We start from the raw sequence: 27,043 nt of genomic DNA on the forward strand, positions 1-27,043 counted from the left end.
ATACATCATTCGCCCTCCTTCATATATAATCTATTATATAAATAATTAGAAGTTAAATTTTTGCATCATATATTGATTTCTTAGACTCCTTACAGACCTTTTTATATATTTCTCAATTTTTTTAGTTTTTACAACTAAACCAATTTTTAAAACAAAACTTCTTATTTTAAATATTTTCTTGCACATTTTGATTCCACCACCAATTATTTTTACTATTAAAAGTTTTTTCATCTAATACTCCAACCACATCCATTGCAACATTCTTAATATTATTAGTTGTTTTTCTCATTTAACATTAGCTTTCTCATGGACAATCATAATCTTAAGCTCTTGAATCTTACTCTTAAAAATATTTTTGTTTGTGTTATATTTAAAAGCCCCCATCTAATCCCAAGAAAACATTTTATTTTATTTTTCATAATCTGCCGCTTTATCTTAAAGTACAAAACTATGTAGGGATATTGTATACATAAACTTTAAATTAGAATGACTTTACAATCTTTGCAATCTAAATGATCTATATTTCTTATAAGAAAACAATCAATCTAAGTTTTTTTATATCCATTCTTATAAGTGAAGAGATGATTCTCTCTTTTCTTAAATAAGATATTAGCAATCATAAAATCAAAATGATACGCCAGGGGGGGGGGGGGGAAGGGGGGGGGGGGGGGGGGGGGGGGGAGCCGACCAGCCCAACCCTAGCAAAACCGGCCTTTGCTGGGCGAAACCAAGGGCAGCTGAGGACCAAAGAAGCTATTATTCATTATGTAAGGAAGACGAACCAATGAGGAGTTATTTATAGAAGTTTCCTAATTGTGTTTATGGTATTTAGAAAGGTTTCTAAATTGTGTTTATGCTATTTAGGAAGGTTTTAACTATGTAGGAAGATTTTCCAATTGTGTTTGTGTTGTTTAGGAAGGTTTCAATTGAGATTAATACGTGTGAGGGCTATTTAAGATGGAGTTTTGTCTAGGGTTAGGGGAGATATGTGCTGAATTTATTTTCTAATTTTTTGTGTGAGTTTCCTAGCGGCGATTAGGGTTTGTGAAAGAGTCGATCTACCTTTAGAATAGTAGATCAATTGTTTCTTTCATTATTATTGAAGTAATAAAAAATCAAGCCCCATATATGTATTCATGCATTTTTCTTCTATCTATTTTGTTGTTTTTACTTCCAAGACGCATCAAATTAGTATCAGAGCGAGATTTTGGAGAGATGACAACAAAGAGGGTGGCTGTGTTTGAAGGCAGATTGAAGTAAATCAAATTCGGGATAGAGAAGTTCTCAACCATCGAAGGAAGATTTTCAATCATGGAGAAACAGATGGCGAGTCAATTTGGAGGGTTGGAGAAAATGATGAGGAAGCTCATGAATATGCAATCCAAAACTCCATTGGCGACTCTGAATGCTAACACGAAACAAAATTTGATCGGAATTCCCTTGACAAAATCTAAGAGAAAGGAGATCAGACAGGATGAGTTTGACGAGGAGACTTTCTTTCATCAAGAGCCACCTCTTAGGGCTCCGATAAGGAGTGAATCAGAGTTTCTAGATGGAGGGATAACAAGGAGTAAATTTTTTGGTGGATGTGGTAGGGCGACTAACGGATATGGGAGGCATTTCAGGCTAGGAGAGTGAGCGACCGGAGATGGAGGGGGTCAAGCTGAGCCATAAGAATCGGGTCATACAAAGAGGATAGAAGAGAGGTGGGATTCCCACCTTCGATACACAACGGGAACTATTATAAGGAGAGGAAGTTAGAGTGGAGATGGCAGGGTAAGGAAGTTGAAGATGTCGATATTTGAAGAGGAGAATGCCCGTGGGTGGGTGTACTAGTTGGAGAGGTATTTTGTGGTGAATAGGTTGACTGAGGGAGAGAAGCTTACAGTCGCAGGGCCATGTCTGGAGGGAAAACCCCTAGTTTGATTCCAATGGAGGAAGGCTAGATATCCGATCCATTCTTGGGAGGAGTTTAGTGATTACTTGTTGGAGTGTTTCCGAGCAATTCGACAAGCGGACCTACATGAGCAATTCTTTGCTTTTTTCTTTGACTCTCCGTCATGGAGTGTAGGAAGAAATTTGAGTTGATGTCAAGGCAGTTAAGGGGGATTTTGGAGGCGGTGTTGAAGAGAAATTTCATGAAGAGTTCAAAGCCCGACATACAAGAAACCCTCCAATTGTTTAGGTTGAAGAGGTTGAGGGACACGATGGAGCTAGCCCACATAACGGAGGATCGGAAATAGATGGAGGGACCAATAGGAGCGGAGTCACAAGAGGCTCCTACAGGAGTGTCTTGACTTCACTAGCATCACAGACCTAGACAGTGTCATTTCAATGGGAGGCACCAAGGGAGAAGACTGGGGGAGTTCTCCCCATGTCCAAGTTCAAAGGGTTTGTGCTTCTGATGTGATGAGAAGTATGCACCAAGCTATCGATGCAAGGACCGCACAATCCACGTCCTTATGATTTTTTAGGAAGAGACCAACGACGAGGAATTGGAGAAAGCAGAAGCGGAGGGAGAGCACCAACACTTTGATGTGGTGGAAGTGTCCCTTAATTCAGTGATGGGATTTACTCCAACTCACAACATGAAGGTGAAGGGGCGGATTAAGGAGAGCGGCTAGTGGTGATCATGATAGATAGAAGGGCTACTCACAACTTCATCTCAAATCAGGTCATGGACCAGTTGGAATTGAAGTTGGTGCATACAGGGAACTTTGGAGTCAATGGGAACCAGGAAGGTAGAGAGGAGTAGCAGGATTTATAAGAGGTTGGTACTAACACTCCAGGGCATACAAATAGTAGAGGATTTTCTTCCATTGAATTTGAAGAGCACTGATGTAATCCTAGGGATGAAGTGCTTACAGACAATCAGCGAGACAAAGGTGGACTGAAAAAAATTTATTATAGAGGTTCAGGTGGAGGGGAAGAGAGTGGTGCTACGAGGAGATATCAGCCTATGCAGAACCACGGTTTCACTCAAAACCATGGTCAAGGTGATACAAGGAGCGAGATTGGGCTACTTGGTGGAGTTGAAGAGCCTGGAGGAGGTTCGAGATTCAGATCGCTAGAGGTCCGTGAGTGTGTACATTAGTTTTTGCAATAGTTTCCGAAGATTTTTTAGCAGCCTAGCAAATTATCGCCACCTAGGGAGCATGAGCTGTGATGCTTTGTGCCGAATATGCAGAAGAGTTGGGCAAAAGTCCATTACTTGGGTCAATTATTGGTACAACACTTCGTATCATTTAGTAGCACAAACCACACCTTTCAAGATTCTCTATGATAAAGATCAACCTCATTTGATATATTATGGGCATAGCATAACACCAGCATTCAATGTAGATCAGTACTAAGAGGAAGCACAAGATATTAGTAGAGCTCAAGGGACATTTGTTGAGGGCCCAGCAGATCATAAAGAGAAAGGCTGATGAGCATAAGAGAAAAGTACATTGCAAGCCAAGAGACATGGTTTACTTTAAACTAAGACCCTACCGGCAAAAGACACTAGCTAGAAAGAGGAATGAGACGTTGTCTCCACAATACTTTGGGCCATATGAGATTTTGGAGTGCATTGGAGTAGTGGCCTATCATTTGGGATTACCATCTTCATCAGCATTGCAAATAGTATTTCATGTCTCATAGCTAAGACGGGCGATTGGAGATCACACAATGCCTTCACTACCCCTGACTAGAAGACATGGAGGTCATTTTGGAACCCCTAAGAGTAGAAGGGGTGCGCCGAGCGAAAACAGAAGGTATTAATCAAGTTGAAGGATTTAACGAAGTACCAAATCACATGAAAGCCATACGAGATGATTAGCAGACAGTTCCAATTCTTCCACCATGAGGACAAGATGTGTCTTTAGGGAGGAGCATTGATACGCCACTGGAGGGGGTGGCACTCGGCACCAAGGATCAAGACCAACCTAGCCCTAGCCGAACTTGCCCTTTGTCTGGCAGAACCAGGGGCAGTAGAGGGGGAGATTTTGACCCCCTTATGGGGCACAGGGGAATTATTATTCATTATGTAAGGAGGAGGAATCAAGGAGGAGCTGTTTATGAAGGTTTTATAATTGTGTTTATGTTGTTTATGAATGTTTCCTAGTTGTGTTGATACTATTTATGAAGGTTTTAATTGTTTGATAATATTTCTTAATTATGTTTATGTTGTTTAGGAATGTCCCAATTGTGTTTAATGAAAGTGAGTGCTACTTAAGAGGTAGTTTTTCTAGGGTTAGGGGAGATATGTGTTGAGTTTATTTTCTAGGGTTTGGTGTGAGTTTTCTGACGGTGGCTAAGGTTTGTGGGAGAGCTGATCTAGCTCTCAAATAGAAGATCAATTGTATCTTTCATTACTGTTGAAGAAGTAATCAAAAACCAGCATCACATAAGTTACATAAGTCATGAGATATTACATAAGTCATGAGATATTTGAAGTCCTACATTTTTTTCTTATCTATTTTTCTATTTTTACTTCCAAGACGTATCACATAACTTAGAAAAAAAATCCAAAATAATCATATCACCTTCATTAGTCGTTCCAAACTCATAATCACCATGAATGCTTTTATGTTTTCTATCTTTCTACAAATATGTCCATTTAAATCTCCGTTAATAAAAAAACTGTCTTCAAGAGATATCTTTTGCATAAATTCTTGAGTTATTCTAAAATTTTAATTTTAAACACATCAAAACATATTTGGAGAGCATAAGCACTTATGATATTAATAATATTAAAATCAACAACAATCATTAAAACTATAATTATATCTCTAATTTTATTACTTTCTACCACATTATCCTTCAAATTTTTATTTATAATCACACCTACCTGACTTCTACCTGAATATCATCATTTAAACCATAAATTATCAATCTCATTTGTCTTCTCTCCAACCAATTTAGTTTCCTAAATGCATATAATATTTATCTTCATATGAATCATAATATCTATTAATTTGCCTGTGTGACAACTTATATTCCAAGTTTATATCAAATTCTATTTTCATAGACTAGCTTATTTGATAAGCTCCGCCCGTGATGTGGGAACTCTTGCTTGTTTAACATTGTATCTGAGCGTCGGTGCAGCGGCCCTTGAACACTTATCACTGCATTTTGGCCATAAAGCGCATAAAAAACAAAAATAAGTTTAAAAATCTTCAATGGATCAGTCTAACACATTTTTGTAATCACCGAAATTAAAAATACGACGGAAGCAAGAATAAATATCCAATTATGCAATGCACCAATATGTAACCAACATGTACTTTCAGACCACTGAGACAATAGTAATAGAAAAGATGCTCAGAAAACCATATTATTCATATAAAATATACTTGAAACAAAACTCCCAAAATTTTCACTTTTCATCTCCCTTCATTTGAAAACACACCTTAGTGGCAGAACGTGTAATCGCCTGTACAACAGTTTCCTTGCTGAGAAAATGCACGGCATCTTCCATCATCTGGCAGCATGCACATTTCAGCAGGTTATGTAACTAAAAAAGACAAGTTCTCCAAGGAATACAAGATGCCAAAAGTAAGCAAAAACATCACGAAGTATGCACCCACACATGAAAATATCAAAGAAAACGGTAAGCAGAATAGACCTTAAGGGTAAGGCAAGGGCGAGATACAGCAAACCCAAAAGCTATAACTAGGGTAATAGCAGAAACTGCAGCTCCAGCATAAGGCGGGTATATTTCCAAACTAGCCACAACGCCCCATCCTTCAGTTGCAAGAGCAGCACCATACAGCATAAGAAATGCATGGCTGCCAAATTACAAAAGTCAATATTTATGAAAAAAATAATCCATAAATTAGAAAAGAGAAATCTAAACAATAATTTGTTAAGAAGAACAACAAGATGATGAAATCAAATCGAACCTAACATTCTTTGCACAATCAGCATGGGCATCATAAACATAAACTGGCAATACTCGTGGAGAATAGACTACAATCGGTGGTGAAAGAAGCACCTGAGAAGAAAAAGTGATGTTTATCCCCAAATAAAGAGAACAGCTTAAGTGGATGATAGGAAAGAAACTATAATATGAACATTCCGAATCATTTTAATCAACTTACTGTAAGCGCCCTGCCAGCAAGCAGAAACAGGAATGAAAAATACCCAACTGATGCTCCTATGAACGGTTTACCTGGAAAAAAAAAACAGAAGCAATGCTTCAGTAGTGATCCCCTTTGTTATGAACCATCAGCAAAATGGCGAGTACACAACTTCTGCAGTCACCTTCAAAAAACCCAACCAAAAAAGCAGCCAAAGCAAGCAGAAAAGCAAGAAAGCAAACAAAGAACATCTGGATCCTCGTTAAATAGAAATTGTTTGAAGCCCAATAATGAACAACGGCTAATGCGAGCACGACAAGAAGGATGACCAAAAGGAATGCAACCCCAACCTGCATAATTACAATAAACCAGCAAAATTACTCGACAGAATTCAAATGCTTTATACTCTGCATTTAAGCATACCAACCGTCCAGGGCCTGATGACAACTATAACAGCTGACATGGCACCAAGAAGAAGTGAAAATCCAATGGTAAGGAAGACATATACACCACAGGACAGTTTCCAATCATCATCTTTCCTGCAGACCATTTTTGCAACATGCCAATAGTTAAAGTAGAAATCCAATTTAAACTGGTCAACAGAAAATCCTTAGCTTAAGTCATCTACTCACCATTTATATAAGCCAATTATTAGTGAGAAAATTGCTGGAATGCAAGCCAAAGGAAGCAAAGCTGCAAGAAAATCGGACTTCAAGGGTACTTTGTCCACCCTAGATTTTACCACCTCCAAATATGATGCACCACAAAATGCCACAAGAATAACTGAAGAACAATAATGAAAGTATGATAATTATCTAGAAAGGAAGCATTTAAACAGTAATGCAACATCATTTACACGAGGTTGACTTGTAAACCGGTTAAAAGAAAGCTTTAAAGTAAAAAAGTGCATAGAACGCTAGAGCTACAGAATAATATTGGGAAAAATCATGCTGATATAACTTACAAGTAAAAATACCAACACAGAGAGCTGAAGAGAGCGAGAATCTATAAGTTGCAAACCACGAAACAATAGGCAGAACTGCAGTTATTAACAATGCCATTGAAGAGGCAATTGCCCAACCAAGATACACAGATGAAGCGTAAGGAGAATAAAAACTTCTGTGATCTCCACTCCAACCCTTGTAGCCCAAATCATCTAAAGGTTTTGCCGATACAATAGCACCCAGGGCCAAAACAGAGCCAGCAAATATAATAATGCTGAAAAAAAGAATAATGCCCTAAAAAATACATAAATAAGGAGATTTTAGCATACAAACATAATATAATTGCAAGAGTAATGTATTTAGATGAACAAAAATCCAGCAAAATTTAAATCATTTAGCAATTTATCAATTCAAATAAAGTGATATGAGCCAAAGTCCATAAGAAAAATGATATGCACACCAAATCAGTTACCAAAAACAAAAATCTTAAATAAACCTCAAAATCCACATCAGCAAGCAGTAGGATAGATGATTGGCAATTGAGCAATGCTAAATTGCCGTCCACCCAATGACTCGGTGGATCGTGCTAAGGCACCCATCTTAAATGTCAAGGGTTCAAGAAAGGACTTGAATGTGTGAGTGAGTAACTGTGCTTCAGTACAAAACATCCTAAGAAAAAAAAAGGAGATTGATGCTACATTTCCCAACAAAAAGCTCCCCAAAAAAGTGAAGGATCAATCAAAGCTATATTTAAAATAAAAGGAATGCCAGTTACAAGCTCATCCTGTTGGGACTGTGCCAAGGTTAAGGGGTTTTTAAAACAAACTATTTCTGTGAGATGATGCGTAATGTACAGAAAAATGAAGTACTAATTAAGGTACAAACTATCCATGCAATCTGACATACAAGCATGCAAAAACACGAGCAGCCATCCAAACAGACATTTACTCAGTACTGGTTATGGAAACAAAAGAAAATGAAACAATTAAACCATAGAAGTTCAAGAAAGTTTAAATCGCAAAAAAATGAACAGAAGATGATTTCTTTTGCACATAATAAGAAGTCTGATATGTACAACTATTTATTAATACTAATAATTAGATTAGGGTGAGAAGAAGAAGAAGAAGAAGACGTAGAGAAGGGAAAATGAAAAAACTTATAAATAATATATCCAGCTTAAAATGGCATTGCATTCCTAAAAAATATGAAGAGATAAAAGATCTTTACATCCAAACCAAAATTTCTATGATGAAGCAAAAAATTTTCACATTTTGGAAGTTTGTGAAATATCAAAATTAACATTAAAAAAAATTGGGATCATGGATTAAAAATCTTTCAAGGCGCACGCCTCGAACTGAGGCGAGCAATGAGCGCCTCAAAGCTTAAGTCTTACTAATGCCAGGGAGGCTTGCACCTTTTTAAAAGAGGTGACGTCTCATTCTTGTTAAAGTTTATAATTTTTTATTATATATTATTATTATTATTATTATTATTATTATTATTATTATTATTATTATTATTATTATTATTATTATTATTATTATTATTATTATTATTATTATTATTATTATTTTATATTTTTTGCTCTATTATATAAAGAGTAAGAACCAATTAGCTATAGGAATAATGAATAAGGTTGAATGATTATGTTGTGTTTGATAAAAAATTAAAAGATAAAAACCTTAAATTATAGCGATGAATAACTGATGATGATGAAACAAATCATTTGGTTGTTGATGATATATTATTAGATGATGAATGGATAGTAACAAAAAATTGTGAAAGATTTAAAGTTGAAGATGGATGAATGCTTTTGATGATGAGTAGAATGAAAATATCAATGCTAATACTAAAATGACAATTGAATTAGTAATAACTCATACTTTACGGTAATTTTAAAGAAAGTAGCAAAGTAAGGTTCGAGCTATAAAAAAATTAAATGGTGATTTAAATATAATAGATTACTTTGTTGTGTTATTAATTTATTATTTTATTTCATATTATACTGAATCCAATGTAACTGATATAAGGAGTTAAAAAAAGTTGAAATTAAATAAGATTAAAGTAAAGGTAAGACCGCCATAGATCCTAATCCTTATGGTTCATTTTAGTTATAAATAAGTGTTTACTTTGAATCTCATTTCAAATTTCATTTCATAATAACATTTAATATTGAGATTTGTAGTTTATATCTTTATGATCATAAATCCAAAAAATATATTGATGTTTAATTTTATTTCTGTCATTTTTATGATTTATTTATAAGTTCAATCGTTTTTTAATTTTTTGTTTTGAGGCTTAAACCTCGAGACGAAAGCTTATGCCTCCCCTCACTAAGGCAAAACATCTCAATACCCAATTTAGCCTTTTTTAAACCTTGATTGCAATTAAACTCATTTTATTCGCTTGTAGCCAAGGTTTAAAAGTGTGAAATCGAGAATCGAGGTTTAATAATGGGATTAAACTCATTTTATTCGCTTGTGTTCTGCCTCAGCGAGGCGAGGCATAAGCCTCAAAAAAAAAAACAAAAAAAAAACACATGAACTAACAAATAATTCATAAAAATGACAAAAACAAAATAAAACATCAACATATTTATTTGATTCGTCATTATAAAAAAATAAACTACAAATCCCAAAATTAGAAGTAATTATAGAATGAAAATTTGAAATGAGATTCAAATAAACACTTATTTAAAACTTAAATACACAGTTAAGATTAGAATCAACGACGGTCTCGTTCTTACTTTCATATTCTTCATAATAGCCCTCATATGTAATAATAATATCATCTTCGAATTCTAACTCATTGTCGTCTTCTAAACATTCTTCAATTATATTATTTTTTTTCAACTCCCCGTATTAATTAATATTGGATTCACTGTAATATAAAACAAAGCAACATATTAAAAACACAACAAAGTAATCCATTATATTTAAATACCATTGATATTTTTTAAAAAAGTTTGAACTCCACTTTACAACTTTCTTTAAATTTCTTATGAAGAAGTTATTATCAATTTAGTAATCATTTTAGTATTAACATTGACATTTTCATTCTTTTCATCATCAAACGCATTCCTCCATTTTCAATTTTAAATCTTTTACTATTTTTTGTTATTAACTATTCATCATTAGAAAATATATATCATTAAGAACCAAACTATTTAATTCATCATCATAAGTTATTCGTCTCTATAATTTGAAGGGTTTATCTTTCAATTTTTTACTAAACATAACACAACCATTCAACCATGTTCATTCATCATATAGCTAATTGATTTATTCTCTTTATATAATAGAATAAAGTATATTTATTTTAAATAAAAATATATAATAAAAATTTATAAAACTTAACTAAAATAAGGCACTGTCACGAAATGACTCGAGGAATTGAGCCTGGAGGCGTGCACCTCAACTAAAAAAATCGTAAGCCTTACTGGCACTAGCGCGACATAAGCCTCAAGGCGCTCATTGTGGGCCTCAGTTCGAGGCGTGCCTCGAGGCGTGCACCTCAAACGATTTTTTAAACCATGCTTGTAGCCTACTTAGATCTTAGGGTATGGTCCATAGGATAAACCAATCAACTTTTATGTAACATATGATCAAGCTCATATCACAAAAAAATTCATAAGACTTCAAACACATTATATACAATGTGCCAATACCTAGTATTTTAAAGTAGCATTTTCTAATGTTGTGAAAATCGAATCGGACATAGTACCGAAATGAGAGCTTCAAGGTTTAATGGTTCAACCAAGGTTGAACCCGATGATATAATAAATATTGAATTTATTCAATTATAATATTAATTATATAATAATTGAAAATTTAAAAGTGAATACATAATTACCTTGATTAAAACACTTAAACATGCTCGATTAAAGCAAAATAAAGCACGTTCAAAAGCTTGATCATGCATCAATGTGAATATAAATATATGTAAATTAGAAATATATTTACAAATAAAAAAAATTAAATGTATAAATATAAAAATAATTTATAATAAGAATAATATTTGATGTAATATATAAATTTATAACATAATAAATTATATTATTAAGTTTTAAAATATACGTTATAGCAGCCTAACACAGCTCAAATTTGCAGTCAAACACATCAAGCATTAATGAAGCTTTCTGGTCCCACATCATAGGAGAGCTTTAAACTGTTGTTTTTATACAGTGTAAAGTACACATAACTGCAACAAAGCATATTATGCGAAAAAGCATACAAATATTATGGCTGAATTTATCTCCATATGGTAATAAATAAATAATTTTAAAATTTTTAAGAAGATTTAATAAAACTAAAACATACTATTTAAAATTTTATTAAAATAAATTTATATTTTGCAGAACAATCTGGCTCTACAAAACCTAGACCAATTAGACGGTTTCTTGGTCGAACTGGCAGTTCAAACTAATTCAATGCAAATGTAGTTTTTGAACCTAATCGAACCGGTAACTTGACCGTTTCACGATCAAATTGGTTGAACCGACCGGTCTGATTCAGCTTTTAAAATATTAGTATTTTCAAAGGCATAATGCACACCTCAAAACAATATGATTGTCCAAAACCATAAGCAGTAAGAGCAGCCATAGGAACTCACCCTATTAGAGTTAGGGGTTAAAAAAGAAATTGTCATATTACGATGAGATTTATACATTTATAAAGGATACATTCAAAGTACATGAATTGATAATCACCACATATATTATATTGGGCAAAATAATGAATTTTCGAGTTTCATTATATACTAAGTACATCAAATTAACTAAATATCTCCACATTCAAGAGAGACACATTTGTTCCAAGGAAGAAATTTGAATCTTCCCAAATCTTTCACTTCAAATTCTTTAGAAAGTTAATATTTCATTTTTCTCATTTTCTTAGAACTATCTCTTATTATAATTATCCAAACCATGAACTATTAGAGCTACGATTTTCCCGGCCTTCAATATCTTTATGAATAAAGCATGATGCTTGAGACTTATAGCTTGAAGCTCATCATATATATAAAGATTCAAGGTTTGATACTCGCCCATTAAAGTTTGGGAGTTCTAGTTAGAATCATTTGATTGGTCAATGGCTTCTAATATGATAGGCATCCTCCTTGAATTTGTTAACATAATTTATCTCTTTATATTGACGCAAGGTGAAGGCAGCATGCGATTATCCAGATTTTAGAGTTAGCAACAGGTAGTTCTCCTTTTAGTGGATCTCCATATGACGAGGACAAAAGTTGGTCAAGGAAATAACTATGACAGTGGCCATCTTGCTAGAAAGACAGCAAGTGGGGGCAACTTCAACAAAGAAGTATCAACTAATTGTTGAGAAAGAACCAAGGTCGCTCAATTATTTCTTTCCCAAGAGTATGATACCATCAAGAGGGAATTTGAATTATATTTACAGTTCATTGAGAACCTTGCACTCTTATTTATACAAGAAGATTCTATGCTACTCTAGGTAAAATCAACCTTTAAAAATAACTAATTACATAGTTATTACTAAACAAAATTTCTAGGACAATATATAAGTATGAACCAAGTTTCCATAAATAATGTGAGATTTAAAAAGGATATTTTATAGATTTTACCCCTTAGTCCACATGATTTCCAATAAAAGAATTTCAGCTGCAATACCGTGGATTGCCAACCTATATCGACATAGAATCTAGCCAGATGCAATCTAGTGAATTACCAAGCTCAATTGCCAACAACAATTAAAAATTTTATTTTGTAACAAGTATAAACTATGAATAATCTAATCCTAGTTATCATTTAATCCATCTTCAACATCCATATATTGTCTTCATCAAAAACAATCCATCTCCTCATCAACTTCCTTTTTCCATAGGCGCACTGAGAGGGTGTTAGTCTACCTGAGTGAGTTTGCAATCTTTATTTTTATGTGTTGATTATAAGTGGATTAAAATATCATATGTTATTTAAGACTAATTTGACTTTTATAGATTTGGTTAGAAATTAGTCATTTTCAATACAATTATTCTACAACTATTACTGAGTGATGAAAGAATAAAGAAGGCTTTCTTTCAGCTTTCCCCAAGGATTGATACTCCCATTTAAGGTTTAATATTGCTTTTCTCATCTCTATCTTATGCCTCCCTTCTTTTGAGACTTTCATTCGACTAATTTCTAATTCTCCTCTCAACACCTCGATTCTTCCCATATACCGGGTTATTCTTCCCTCTGTTCTTGATATCAAAATTCCACCACAATCTTCAGTCACATTGCAACCACGTACTATATATCTTCAAGATACACAACTCAAACTCAAAAACTTAGAAGTTCACCCACATACATTTAATTAAATTATTTTCAAGGGTGAATGCCTCTTGAGGCTTTGTTTATATCGTCCCACAATAAGTTAATATCAAAGAAAAAATAACTCACTTTCAACAATTAAAATCTTCACACTAATCTCAAATATAAGCAAGGCCTCCACTCATTACCTAACTTCTTACAATAAGGCTTTTTCCTAAGCAAGCCATAATATTAGAGCATAAAACCAACTTTGCATGAAAAAAATTTATTCAGAGATAAAAAACTCTGACACCCATAACAAGAAATGGAATTGGGCACCAAAAAATTTGTTTGTTATAACGTGATCTCATCATTCACAAAACTTGAATATAATAATTTTGGTCAAGAATGAACTTGGGAAGTAAGAAATTTGGACACCAATAAAGTACAAAAAACATTTACTTGAAGCCTTGTTTATGATTTCATCACATAATTTATGTGCCATAAGCACCAAGATCACCACTTAAACTACATGTCAAGCGAACTGTTAGGAGAGAGGAAAATAAATTTGTCAAATGACATGAGAAGGCACAAATTCACAGCAAGGCTTTTTAATAGACTTTCAGGGCATGTTTGTTCAGAAATACGCAGAAGCAAGAATATAAAGAATTTCTTTCAAAGAACACATTTAGAAGTTATTTTGGTATGTAATGAATCCCAACTAGTAACTCTAATCTATACAGGAAGTTGTTGGTTCAAATCCCTAAAAAAAAGTCTCTATGCTTTGCAAGAATAGGATTATGTATCCAACCCTACCCAAACATTACAGTTATAAGAGTCTCTAGTGGTATATCAGGTAAAAAAATTCTCAATGAATGGTTGGAACCCCAACATCGAGATTGCCACAATGTCAAAATTGTTTACAATGATAATATTGATACTCAAAGGCCGAAACAATTGCATGTCTTTTTTATGTCCTTGCTTATGCATTCAAAGTCGAACCAGAATAACACAAAAACAAATGAATACTAGGAATAACAGACAATTTCTTCTAAGTCTGCATACAGCATAGAAATCAACCTAGGTCAAGCTGATAATGCTAAGCTTGCCCAACTAACTAGTTTCAATTTCTAAGCAATGCATTCCTAAAATCCAATATCAACGGATCCAAACCAATCATTCGATATAAGCCTATCCACTTTTTTAAAACTCAATTACAAGAACAAAGCAAGAAATCCTACCATATAAATGATAAAGTTTAAAACAAAGGACAAAAAGAAAATTTGCAATTGCAATACTTAGAAATCTTGCAAACAAGGTACGTGCACAATTTTATTTAGTTGACGAACAGAACACTAACTTCCAAACTAGAGAATTGGGAAACATAGTTCATTAGCACTGTCGGAATACAACATCTCGTGCATCTGCTATCCCTCATAGAATTCATTTCAGAAATTTTAATAAAGTTCGCTTACAAAAAGAACAAAAAGTGCACCAAACTACTATGCACACCATACCAAACAAGCAAGCCTTGGTATGCCTTAAATTCAAAATTAAAAATGATATGTTAAGATTGATTTCAAAGTTCATTATTCAACATATATAAATTGGATGTGCGGCCAAGCAATGATTAAATCAAAAGTATAATTATGGATTACTGATGAATTTTACACAAACATGAAAATGATTAAAGATTAACACAGGAATACCACTAGTGACAAATCAATGCTGCGTGAATGTACAGACCTCCTTTTTAGGACTTTGATGATTATTTCCAGAGCTTTCGTACTCTTTTTGTGGAACCCAAAAGCGATAGCCATTACGAATCCATATTGGAATTGCAACAGAAAGACATGCCACCATAAGTGGGAAAGTCAAAGCCAATCCAAGGATAACAGATGATTTACTGACAAACAAACAGATGGTTAAAAAATTATCATAACTCATTCAAGTTAAAAGGCAAAACAGGAAAGCAAACAAGTAGATTCTAGAAGAATTATAGTGGATCTTAGAAACACTTGTTGTAGAGATACACCTACCTAAGATTAAGAAACAGTGTAAGCCGCATGCCGCCATTGGTTTTTTTTGGCAACTCATAGTTCTCCAAAATTCAAATAAGAGTAATATATTATCGAAATACAGAGAGAGACCGAAGATCTCAACATGAAGAAAAAGTGCGTTAAGCATAAGAATCCCACTTTATAAATGCTATCTATATCATTTTTTGAATTCCAACAACAACGGAAGCAAAGAATCATTTAGAACATTAACAGTTCCAGTGGCTGATTTACAACAGCAGAATAGTACCCCCATACCCATGGGCATCTCTCAATCAGATTTTTTTTTTTTTAATCTCCCAATCAGATATGATTATTTGATTGGATCTTATATATACAACCGAAATGTAAGTAGTAGTCGACATTGTAATATGCAATCGTCCCCTCCACATGTTCACATGTATCAGAATGAGCAATCAATCTTAAAATTTTAAAGAATCAAATCAAACAAATGATAGACAAAAGAATGAAGCACAGAGTTGCTGTTACATCACAACCACAACCAATTAAAGTGGAAAGTTAAAAATTCAGGCACAGTTGAATACCTACACTTATTAAATATTAGCCAAGTTAATAACATGAAAGCCAATATTACGCAATCTTCCTTCAGTAATTACAGATTTCTACAAATGATGCATTAGGTTGATGCTGCTGCTTTTGATGAGGACATCGTCAGCATTTTCGACGCCGGAGATCGATGGTTACGAGCAAGAGTTGTATTTTCATTATTTTATGTAGTAGTTTATTTTATTTTATGTTTTTTCCGTTTTTGCCCTTATGGGTATTTGGTCGCTATTGTAGCCCAAGGGGCATTTTAGTCTTTTGCTTTTTATTTGTCATTGTGAGGCCTATTTATATGGTCCTTCTCTTGTAATAGATAGTTTTGATGAATGAAAAATATTTGCCACTTATGATCTCTTTGTGAGTTCACCCTCCTCGATCTCTTAGTGAGTAAAAGCATAAATAAGATTCTGAAGAGCTCTAAAATCCACAACCTAAAAGTGACCAATCTTCTAGGTCACATTCGTAAATAACATAAAACTCGAAGCAATGTAAATAGCAAAAACCTTGTTAGTTTAAAAAAATGCAAAAAAGTTAGGTATTCTACATTTGGAGGGCAAAATATAATATCTTGAGTGAATCATAGAATATTGTATCCATTCTCGTTAAGTAAAATTTTGCTAATTCTTTTTAATAGAGAAGAGAGTCTCTATGCAGGCAAATAGAGCGAATGCTAAAGGCAGAAAGTAAGAAAACACAATATTGACAAATTCACAAATGAGTAGTTTGTAAGCAAAAAATATTATACTACACAATTCATTCACATAGAGATCATCATAAGCACGACAATTAAAAAAAAGCACTTTCAACGTGTTTAACCTTCAAATCTACACCATTTGCCTTGTCATCATGTCTTTATTTATAAGACATATTGGGATGCAGTACAAAATCCCATATTGAAACAAACCATGAATGTTTAAATTGCAGATTAACTCAGTCACCAAACCTTAGATTTAGCTGTCCACCTTATGGGGTAAAACCAATTGATGTCAACGGGAGTTTATTGTCAACTTTCATCTTGATGGCATGATCATTCAATACAAAGCTCGGCTAATTAAAAGAAAAATCATACAAGCCTATGGGATGCAGTATTTTGATATCTTCTCCCTAGTTGCCAGACTTAACTCCATCAAAATTCTCATATTTTGTGACCAACCTTGGATGGACTATGCTGAATATTCTTTTTGATTGATGGAAGCTATATGTTAAACCGGTCCAATCTCCAGCCAGTCCACGCAGGACCGGCCCAACGCAACTGAGGCGGAAAATCTCCGCCTCTTTCGATAGCCGTTCGGTTCACATGAGCCAAACGAACTTTTTAGGAAGGATTTTGGAGGGTTTTGGGAGGGAAATTTGAATGTAGGGACTGTTTAGGGATTTCCTTTTAATCTGTATGCATTACATAGTTTATTTTCCTAGGGTTAGGGCATCTTGAATTTGGCTGAAATTTGATATCTCCAAAATTTAGGTTTTTCTTTGGGCTCTAGCGGCGTCTAGAGATTTGGGAGAGACCGATCCTCCTCTCGAATAGAGGATCAATTGTATCTTGCTATTTTTCATTTCCCTTTCATCAAATAAAACAAATTATCTACTTTTTTGTGATTTTGTGCGGATTTTTGTGGAGAATTCTCGTTGTTTTCTGAAGATTCATAGGAAATACTTGAGATCTATGAGTGTTTCCTATCAAATTAGTATCAGAGCATGTCAATCGAAAGGGAACCAATAGCCGGAAGGAAAGTGGAAGTTTTGGAGGGAGAACTTGGGCAACTCAAAGCAAATTTTGAGGAGAAGATTACTGGTTTTCAAAATCAGATTGCATCCGTCAATGAAAGGATGGAGGAAAAGTTCGCTGTCGTGAAAGACATGTTGAGGAAATTGCTTAAAGCCAAAACCAAACCGGTGACATCGAAAGCAAAGGAAACTACCGGCAACCATGGAAGAGATGAGAACCCTAACACGTTTAGGGGAAGGGAAAATCCATAAGTGGAGATCCTTGAGGGAGAATATAGAATGTCACTTCTAGAAACACTTTATAGGGAGGAGATGAGCATTGGCTACGCAAGAATGGGTGCTGAATTTGTAAGGAGGGGATGATTTCGATCGCCGGGGCGCTGATTTTGAAAGAAGAAGATGGAATTTTGAGGAAGGGTTTGGGTATAATCGCCTGAGGGAAGGTCGTGACAATTGAGGAGCACCTCCTCTTTGAGGAATGGGAGTTATGGAGGATTTAGGGGAAACGGGTATGACCCGAGGGTGAGGAAACTGAAGATGTCAATCTTCGAGGGGGAGGATGCGCACGGGTGGATCTACAAGGTAGAAAGATATTTCGTCTTCAATGGGTTAACAGAGGAGAGACTAACGGCGGCAGGCCTATGTTTGGAAAAGAAGGCTTTGTCTTGGTATCACTGGAGGGACATGCGACAACCCATACGGAGTTGGAGAGAGTTCAAAGATTGTTTGGTAGAACGTTTCCGAACTGGCCGGGGAGGAGACTTTTACGAGTAGTTCTTCGCCTTGACACAGGAGGGTTCAATGACAGAGCACCGGGAGAAATTCGAATACCTTGCTAGCCGATTGGACCGCCTTCCTGAGATAGTGCTAGAGGGAAATTTCATGAAGGGATTGACATCAAAGATTCGGGCAGCGATTAGAGTATTGAGGTCTCGTGACTTGGTAGAGGCCATGGAGATAGCTCAATTGGTGGAGGATCAGAGGCACCTGGAGAGCGAGATGGGAGGCAGTAGCTCAGGAGGACCGAACAAGAGGACCAATACCTTTCTGGCACCCAAGGAGCCAACATCAGGTACTCTTAGGGAGACTTTAAAGGAGAAGATTACCAAGGAAGACCTGGGGAAAACTTCAAAATGCTCACAGAAACATAATTACAGGAAAAGAGGGCGAAGGGGAGTTATTTCAGAAGTGATGAGAGATATACGCCGGGGCACATGTGTAAGGACCGAACTTTTCAAGTTCTTACCGTTTGCGATCAAGAAGGAATGGAGGAGGGTGCCTTCATTCCACCTTGCAGACAAGGTGGATCTTTGGGAGGAGAGTATTGTTAGACCGGTCCACACGGGACCGGCCCAGTGCAACCGAGGTGGAAGATCTCCGCCTCTTTCGGTAGTCATTCGGTACGCATGAGCCAAACGAACTTTTTAGTAAGGATTTTTTAGGGTTTTGAGAGGGAAATTTGAATGTATGGACTGTTTGGGGATTTTTCTTTTGATTTGTATGCATTAAATAGTTTGTTTTCCTAGGGTTAGGGCATCTTGAATTTGGCTGAAATTTGAGATCTCCTATATTTAGGTTTTTCTTTGGGTTCTAGCGGCGTCTAGAAATTTGGGAGAGATCGATCCTCCTCTCGAATAGAGCATCAATTGTATCTTGCTATTTTCCGTTTCTCTCATCAAATAATACAAATTATCTACTGTTTTTTGTGATTTTGTGCGAATTTTTGTGGAGAATTCTCGTTGTTTTCCAAAGATTGATAGGAATTACTTGAGATCTATGAGTGTTTCCTATCGCTATATTGACGGATGAGATGAAATCTATGGTTAACATATTTTTGTTGGAAGTAACAAAATCACCTAGAAAAATGAGAAACGTTTTTTGATGGTCCATCCAATATTAAGATTGGATACATAACTATGGCCCGCCCGACATGTGAAAGGATGTGAATGATGACTATTTAGTAGAGTTTGATTTTTCCCGTATTCAACTTATGATATTGAACTAGGAAAACTGTGTCACTATCTATGTTGTCCTATCTATATATTCAATGAATGAGCCACACATATTGAAGTTGATTGCAATTTCTTTAAAGAAGTTGTGCTAACCAATTTGTTCCGCCACTTATCCGGGTTATCCCTACAAACAATAAACTCAATATTAAATTTCACCTACTTGATACAAGGCATCATTATTCAAGTGTTTGATTACCCCTTCTTAATTAATGTCTACCACACGGGCAATAATATGATTGTTAAATGCTCTTCCCAATTGGTCTCAGAAGTCTAGGAGCCATAGCATATATGTCAAAACAAACAGAAAAATTAGAAGATTCGCCAAATAGTAAATATCAATTATTCTGAGTTTTCTCAAGAGACAACACTCAAATTCAGAGGAAATAATCATGTTATGCTTGCAAAATAACAGAGACTTCTTTCTTTAAAATCAATCACATGAGCAACTGTGACTTCAAAAAATTATTGTGGTAGAGGAGCTATAACTAAATAGCAGATGAGTCTCTCGAACAGATAGGAAGTTTGAAAGGAAATCAAGAAGCTGTTAAACCAAATCTAAGAATTTGAAAACGTGCTGGTGGTCTATCACAAAGCATACACTGAATCATTAACAAATATTTTTTAAGAAAAGCTAAATAAACAGAGGTCAGTGTCAGTCCTAAAACAACAAATTGACATACCTCAAGAACGAGAGAAGCAGGCCAACAATTGTAGTCAAAAGCCAAGCAATAAATCCATACTGATGATATTCAAAGCAAATGACAAAAATAATGTTAATACTTATAAAAAGGTTGCATACATACATATATAATTAAATGTATCAAAAAAATATAAAGAGTAACAACAGTAATCTAAGAAAATAACACGAGAAAATAATAATAACACCTTAAAAATAATAATAAAATAGAACATCAATAAATGCCGATGATTTAACTTTGGTTCCTTTTTTTTTAATTCCCTATAATTCATTTGAGGATATACAAGTAATCATTCATGATATGAAACATGCCAAATTGATGGACTTAAAGTGAGTTTAGCGTATTGCCTACCAAAACCTCACCTAGTGAAATATATAGCATTTATGCAGATTGTTCAAAACCAGTCCGCTAGCTTCCAGACGTTGATAATTAGCTTTTAAAAGAAATTGTTGACAACCTAAAAACCTACTTTCTAAACAACACTCACAACTGAGTAAAGCACCACTTCTGTACTCATATTTTAATCTCATAGCATGTCTACCTTAACAAAACTAATTAAATGCTTATCAAACTTGCATAAGAGTAAACCTACATGATATTTTTAAATTCATCATTCAGTACTCAAACCTAAACTTTTAGGTAGTTCAAAACGAAACAAGTGAAATGTTTCTCCTTATACATGTTAAAAACACTATTTGAAATGAAGTTTCCTTTAGCACACCACAGAAAACTAAAAATTGAAAAAAAAAAAAAAGAGAGAAAAAAAAAACCAAATAAAAAACTGCACTTCGAGTATTTTACCTTGCGTGGCTTTGAAGTCATGGCCATATCCTCAGCTTGTAAAGACCACAGGAAGGCCAATACTGAACAAACTACAGGTGACAGAAGCAGCACAGACAAGCCAAATTCAAACTGCAACAATGAAGTTCAAAAAAAACATTCAATACCATTGAAAGAAAATAAAAATAAAAAATCAAAAAAAAAAAAAAAAAAAAAAAAAAAAAAAAAAAAAAAAAAAAACGAGTCCCATTACCTGCTCATGAGTGGCATTAATTAATTTAATGGCTTTAGGTTTATAAACTGCAACAATTACTGTCTCCAAGATGAAGATTAATGTTAAGACAATCCAGGCACGCTGTGGAGTACTGGCTAATTGATTCAATACAAATCTAGAAATATTCAGCAAACTCCCAAACCCATCCCGTCTCAGCTCTTCTGACATGGAAGTTTGATTGGGTAAGGTCACGTCCGCTCTGTCTGAAACTTCAGCAATGTCATCTGCACCGTGATGATCTCTTTCAGCATCTAAACTGCTCCGTTGCAGTAATGACAAAATCCTGGGATCCAAACCCTTCTCCTTCAAAAGTACTGCAAAATGTGGATCCAGTCCTTTGTCTTGAAGTAAATCAGTTAATTCATGATCCCCAAGCACTCCTTTTCTTTTCAGCATTGATGTAACCCTGGGATCGTTCAACCTATCCTGAAGGACCAGAGCTAAATTAAAATCCAATGCATGCTGATTTGTTAAGTTTGTGCACGAACCGTTGGATTCACAACTTTGGCTTTCCAAACCACTACTAGAACATACAACAAGTGAGTTGTTCTGACCAAGATGTTTAGCAGAAAATGACATGTTAACATCAGTTTCCCGAATAACAGAGCTACAAGAATTGCTGCGCAGTGTTACACTAGGACCTCCACCATCTAAGCTTTTTTCAATATTAGTAGCTTCCCGGCAACTGTTGGCACGAGCCAGAAGAACATTTGAATTATTACCATCACCAACACAATGAAAGTTGTTTCTAGACATGGATTCAATAGCATTACAATGTTGTCCACCTTCAACACTGCTGCTACTTCTTTTAACGCTAGAACCGCAACCTTCAGAAGAGCTAGAGGAGCTGCTTTGTCCTTTCCACCGGAACCCTTCTCTCAACCGAATCACAGTACTCCGCAGAGCATCTTGCCTTGCGGCCAACGGGTTCAAAAAAGAGAGATGATGAGAAACAGCAGCACCCAATAAGACCGATGCCACAACAGCATAACTAGCACAATGTCCCAAATACCTAAAAAATATTCACAAAATGTGAATAATAAATGAAACTAATACCGCAGTATATGCAGAAATGGAGAGGAACAAATAAAGAGCTTAACACAAACCAAAAATGAACCCCAAAGCAGATAAGAAAAATCCGAGATGTCCCCGCAACAAAGAGCACCATAAATCTACTTCTAAGAAGCTTAAACCCCAGCAAGCACGCTCCCATATTCCAGTCTGACACCAGCAAAAGAGAAACATTTAGAAATATATGAACGAAACTGCCTTAACTTGGCATACATAAACTCAATATAAGTTTCCATACCAAGAACAATCACAGCAGAAGATGTGATTGCACCCAACCAATGTTCCTCATTCGCAGTCAAACCATACAATAAGGAGTAAGCAAGAAGTACAGCCAGTGACCCAAGGTAAAGAAGGACAAGATGCAAAACCCTACAAAAGTGTGTAAGCCAGGTTATCACAAAGAATCAAGCAAAAATAACTAAAAATCTGGTTGGTTGGCCACTTCTACAACAAGTTCCTATGAATTGACAAAAGCTAGGATTAAACCAAACATATTAAATAATAATTTCTCATCCACAAAACTATCAAGTAACTACTACATTTAAAGGTTAGAATGCACAAGAAAAAATTGGAAAATTAAACCACCTGCTTGACTTTCGCATTTGCATATCATTTGGATCAGGCGGCTCAGGCGAACAAGTAAAAGGCCCCACCTCAATGCAATCAGAATATGCAAACTTATACGACCTCATTACATATTCATCAACATCTAATCCATTTCCTGCATCCATTAAGTTAGCATCACGAAAGAAAAGGATAAATTTTAAGTTTTATGGAACAAGCATAAATATGAAATGCTTATAAAAAGAAAAAAAAAAAAGAGAAAAAATGTTCACCATTGAAAACCATTCTGCAGATGAAAAGCATATTGATTGCTAATGCTATTGCTGACACGCCAAAAAAGAATCCAGATGGTGAATAACGCTCAACAGCACTCACGCCAGTTGTGACATAAACAGCACAAAGCTCATACGAACAAAGAAGAGATACCGCCAACAGGAGAAGGTAAGCTACCGCCCCTACACACGAAATCACAAGTCAAAATAGAATTTTCCATGTTCTAAATGGTAATGGAAATTAATCGAGCACAAACCACAATCAAATTACAGAAAAGGTTCATGAAAAAAGAAATTTTAACCTAAATTGTTCCAAAATTATGTTCAGAAATATGATTTGCCTTATAATCATTAGAAAGTCTGCTTCAGAAGTTCCAGGCATGTTACATGATTAGCCCATAAATAAGAGTGTTTATCAAGCTAAAGTGTGATTCCTTTTTGTTGAATCAAACGGCAATGAGGGGCACATGGCTTGGACAGGTCGGCAATCCGTGGTCTACAGTTGGAGATTTCCTCTTCTGACACAAAGATCCATAGGATTGATTTCAAGATCCGTGGGCTATAATTATTAGAATCAATTAGATTAAATGACTTTCTCTTCTATTTATTATAATTAATTATATTAAATGTTTTTCTTCTTCTATTTATTCTCCTAGAGAGAGAGAGAGAGAGTGTGTATATATATATATATATATATATATATATTCCAAGGAATAAAATTTGAATTCAATTCCACCTAAACAATTTCTACCTGGCATCAGAGCTTAAGAAAATCCTAAGCCTTCTCTGAGTGCTGGCGGCAAACCTTCCTCCCTTTCTTCCAACCTTGTGCCGGCGGTAACTCTCCATCATCCTGCTAATAGCCTCTCTTCAAGCACCGGTATCCCTTGCCCAAATTTAATCTTCTGTTTCAACCTATGAAACCCAACCATGTCCATGGATAGCAAGATCTCATCCTCTTACCCAAATATTACCAGTTTAAACATCGAAAACTTTAGATCTGCAGATAGCTCTTCTCTTCCTCCTCTCATCACAAACCACAGATTTAATAGGCAAAAATTTTTGCAATGGCCTCAATCAGTGAGCATGTTTATTTGAGAGTGAGGGAAAGAGGACTATCTCACTGGTGAAGCCCCTATACCACCGCAAACCGATCTTCTCTACAAAAAAAGGAATGCAAAGAATCATCAGATCATGTCTTGACTCATCAACTCCATGAATATAGAAATCGGTGGGAACTTTCTTCTATACAAGACGGCACAAGAAATATGGAAGGCCGTTAAAGAGACCTACTCAAGTTCTGGCAACACTTCCGAGCTATTTGCAATTGAGACCATCATTCACGACTACCGACAAGTAGACCTGACGCTAACTCAATATTTTAATACTCTAATCTGTTATCGGCAATAATTAGATATGTTTGAATAGTATCAATGGAAATGCTCGAAAGATCACGCACTTCACCGGAAGATTGTTGAGACAAAAAGAATATTCAAATTCTTGATGGGTTTAAACAATAACATGGATAGCGTTAGAGGACGGATCATGGGAACCAAACCTCTTCCAAATCTTCGGGAAGCATTTTTTTTTAAGTTTGAAGGGAAGAGAGCAAAAGTATATAGTAGTAGTGTTATATAGAGTAGTATTATAGTGTAGCATATATAGTATAGTGTAGTTATACAGTATAGAGTAATAGTAGTATAGTGTTGTATATATAGTAGAGAGTAGTTTTATAGTATAGAGTGGTGGTAGTATAGTTTAGTATATTTAATATAGAGTAATAGTAGTATAGTGTAGTATATAGAGTATAGTATAATTATATAGTATAGAATAGTAGTAGTATATATAGAATAGTGTTGTTATATGGTATATAATAGTAGTAGTATAGTGTAATATATATATAGTATAGAATAGTAGTACTACATTATAGTTATAATATATTTTAAACATTGTAGTATTGTATAGTTATGAGCGTAGTATAGTATGATGTAATATTGTATAGTATAGTATATAAGTAGAATTGGATAGTAAAGTTATTGTAGTATAGTTTAGTTATAATATAGTAGTATAGTATAGTTATAGATTTAATATAGTATAGTATATTATAGTATAATATAGAATAGTATAGTAGTATTGTATAGTTATAGTATAGTAGTATAGTTATAATAGTAGTATAGTTACAATAGTAGTAGTGTAGTATAGTTTAGTATAATAGTATATTAATAGTAGAATACTATAGTATAGTAGTACTATTGTATCGTATGGTATAGTATCATATATTGTAGTAGTAATATAATATAGTATATGAGTATTGTATAGTTATAGTGATGCGGATATCTGACAGTGGGCGTTACTCAATGGAAGAGACAAAGATCAACGGTCGAGATCACTCTTTTTTTATCTCAGTTTATTAATTGTATTTTGATTTAATTTTGCATTTCATATTTTTACCCTTATTTAAGATCTTATCTTATGTAAGCCCAAGGGGCAAAGTTGTCTTTTTTAATTTCTTTTGTTTTGAGGCTTATATATATAAAGGTCATTGCTCTGGTATTAGAATGATGGATTATTAATAAAAAAAAAAATTGCACTTATGTTCTTTGGAGAGAACTTGGTTAAGATTTCTATGGGAGGGAATCGGAGCTTCCACCAGCTGTAAGATGGGTCTGGGCTCGTGGCTTGAAGTACCTTGGTGGAGGGCAACGCATCACCCATCAGTCTTCAGAAGAGTCCAAGGCTCACGGTTTAATCTTTTTTTTTCCTTGTTTTGTTTTTCCTTATTTCCCTAAATCGCCATCTCCTCAAGCCCGCCACCAAGGCGCCGATCTTATCAATCAATCACCTCTCCACCATAAGTTGTCGTTTCTCCTCCCCACACCCCCACCCCAACCGCCGGCTAGCCCAATCCCAAATCCCACCTGCCACCTAACCCTATCACAAACCTCCAAACAGCCGAGAGTAATATAGTAGAAGTATAATATAGTTATAGTTATAGTGCATTAGTTTGGTATAATAGTATTAGTATAGTATTATAGTATGGTATTATAGTATAGTATTATAGTATAGTATAGTATGGTATTAAACTATAGTAGCATAGTTATTGTAGTATACAATATTACATCAGTACATAAAGGAAGTGCTCTGGAACAAACCACTGATTTCCTTCAGTATCTGCCATTACATCACTTATACAAGAGCCATAATGTTTGTGGAGTGACTAAATGAAGCAGCAGAGAACCCAACAATATCATATAAACCCAATAAGTGATTAGTTGTGCCTTAAAAAAACTACTCGATAATCAAATTGTAATTGAAGCTATTAACAGTAACTGTGTCTTATCCCAAAATCCCTAAGACCACCAGCACATCCAAGTGCCAGTTAAGAGCACTTCAGCAAAAGAAAAAAAAAAAGTGGTGGGTAGACTAGTCGCATTTATTTGTGGATCTCTATTTAAATCTTACTTAGGGATGTCAATTCACAATCAATATGAGAACGAACAAGTGGCAAATTCAAAGCCTCTCATGATACTCTTGCTTTAATGAAGAAACAACAGATTCAATATTTTATAGAAAATTCAACTTTTGTCGTGACCCTGCATAAGTTTTTTTTAATAAACACATCAGCTCGCCAAAGTTTCAATAGCTATATCTTTCATGATTTAGCTTAACCATACATTAGTGCATAAATCGCAAAGATGTAGTACTCTTGTGCAGGAATAGCAGATTCATAGGATCCACAAATCAAATTTGTG

The 27,043-nt window shown here is 34.9% G+C and overlaps 1 protein-coding gene across 2 annotated transcripts in view; it reads right to left on the bottom strand.

Annotated features, from left to right (window-relative positions):
- The window catches only part of LOC110111479 (calpain-type cysteine protease ADL1), a 50,515-nt gene that overhangs the window by 14,247 nt on the left and 9,225 nt on the right, over positions 1 to 27,043 (bottom strand). For both annotated transcript variants that reach the window (XM_020843382.2, XM_028695250.1), the window contains 16 exons: positions 23,292 to 23,474; positions 23,041 to 23,176; positions 22,694 to 22,824; positions 22,491 to 22,605; positions 21,364 to 22,396; positions 21,132 to 21,242; positions 20,313 to 20,371; positions 15,018 to 15,177; positions 7,027 to 7,300; positions 6,695 to 6,845; positions 6,490 to 6,601; positions 6,247 to 6,412; positions 6,084 to 6,154; positions 5,886 to 5,977; positions 5,609 to 5,771; positions 5,393 to 5,464 (listed from right to left, as the gene is read on the bottom strand). In XM_020843382.2, coding sequence (XP_020699041.1) covers positions 5,393 to 5,464; positions 5,609 to 5,771; positions 5,886 to 5,977; positions 6,084 to 6,154; positions 6,247 to 6,412; positions 6,490 to 6,601; positions 6,695 to 6,845; positions 7,027 to 7,300; positions 15,018 to 15,177; positions 20,313 to 20,371; positions 21,132 to 21,242; positions 21,364 to 22,396; positions 22,491 to 22,605; positions 22,694 to 22,824; positions 23,041 to 23,176; positions 23,292 to 23,474 — 3,029 coding nt within the window. The remainder of the gene's footprint in view (positions 1 to 5,392; positions 5,465 to 5,608; positions 5,772 to 5,885; positions 5,978 to 6,083; positions 6,155 to 6,246; positions 6,413 to 6,489; positions 6,602 to 6,694; positions 6,846 to 7,026; positions 7,301 to 15,017; positions 15,178 to 20,312; positions 20,372 to 21,131; positions 21,243 to 21,363; positions 22,397 to 22,490; positions 22,606 to 22,693; positions 22,825 to 23,040; positions 23,177 to 23,291; positions 23,475 to 27,043) is intronic.

This window comes from Dendrobium catenatum, unplaced genomic scaffold (assembly GCF_001605985.2).
Source record: "Dendrobium catenatum unplaced genomic scaffold, ASM160598v2 fragScaff_scaffold_621, whole genome shotgun sequence".
In the NCBI taxonomy this organism is placed as follows: Eukaryota; Viridiplantae; Streptophyta; class Magnoliopsida; order Asparagales; family Orchidaceae; genus Dendrobium; species Dendrobium catenatum.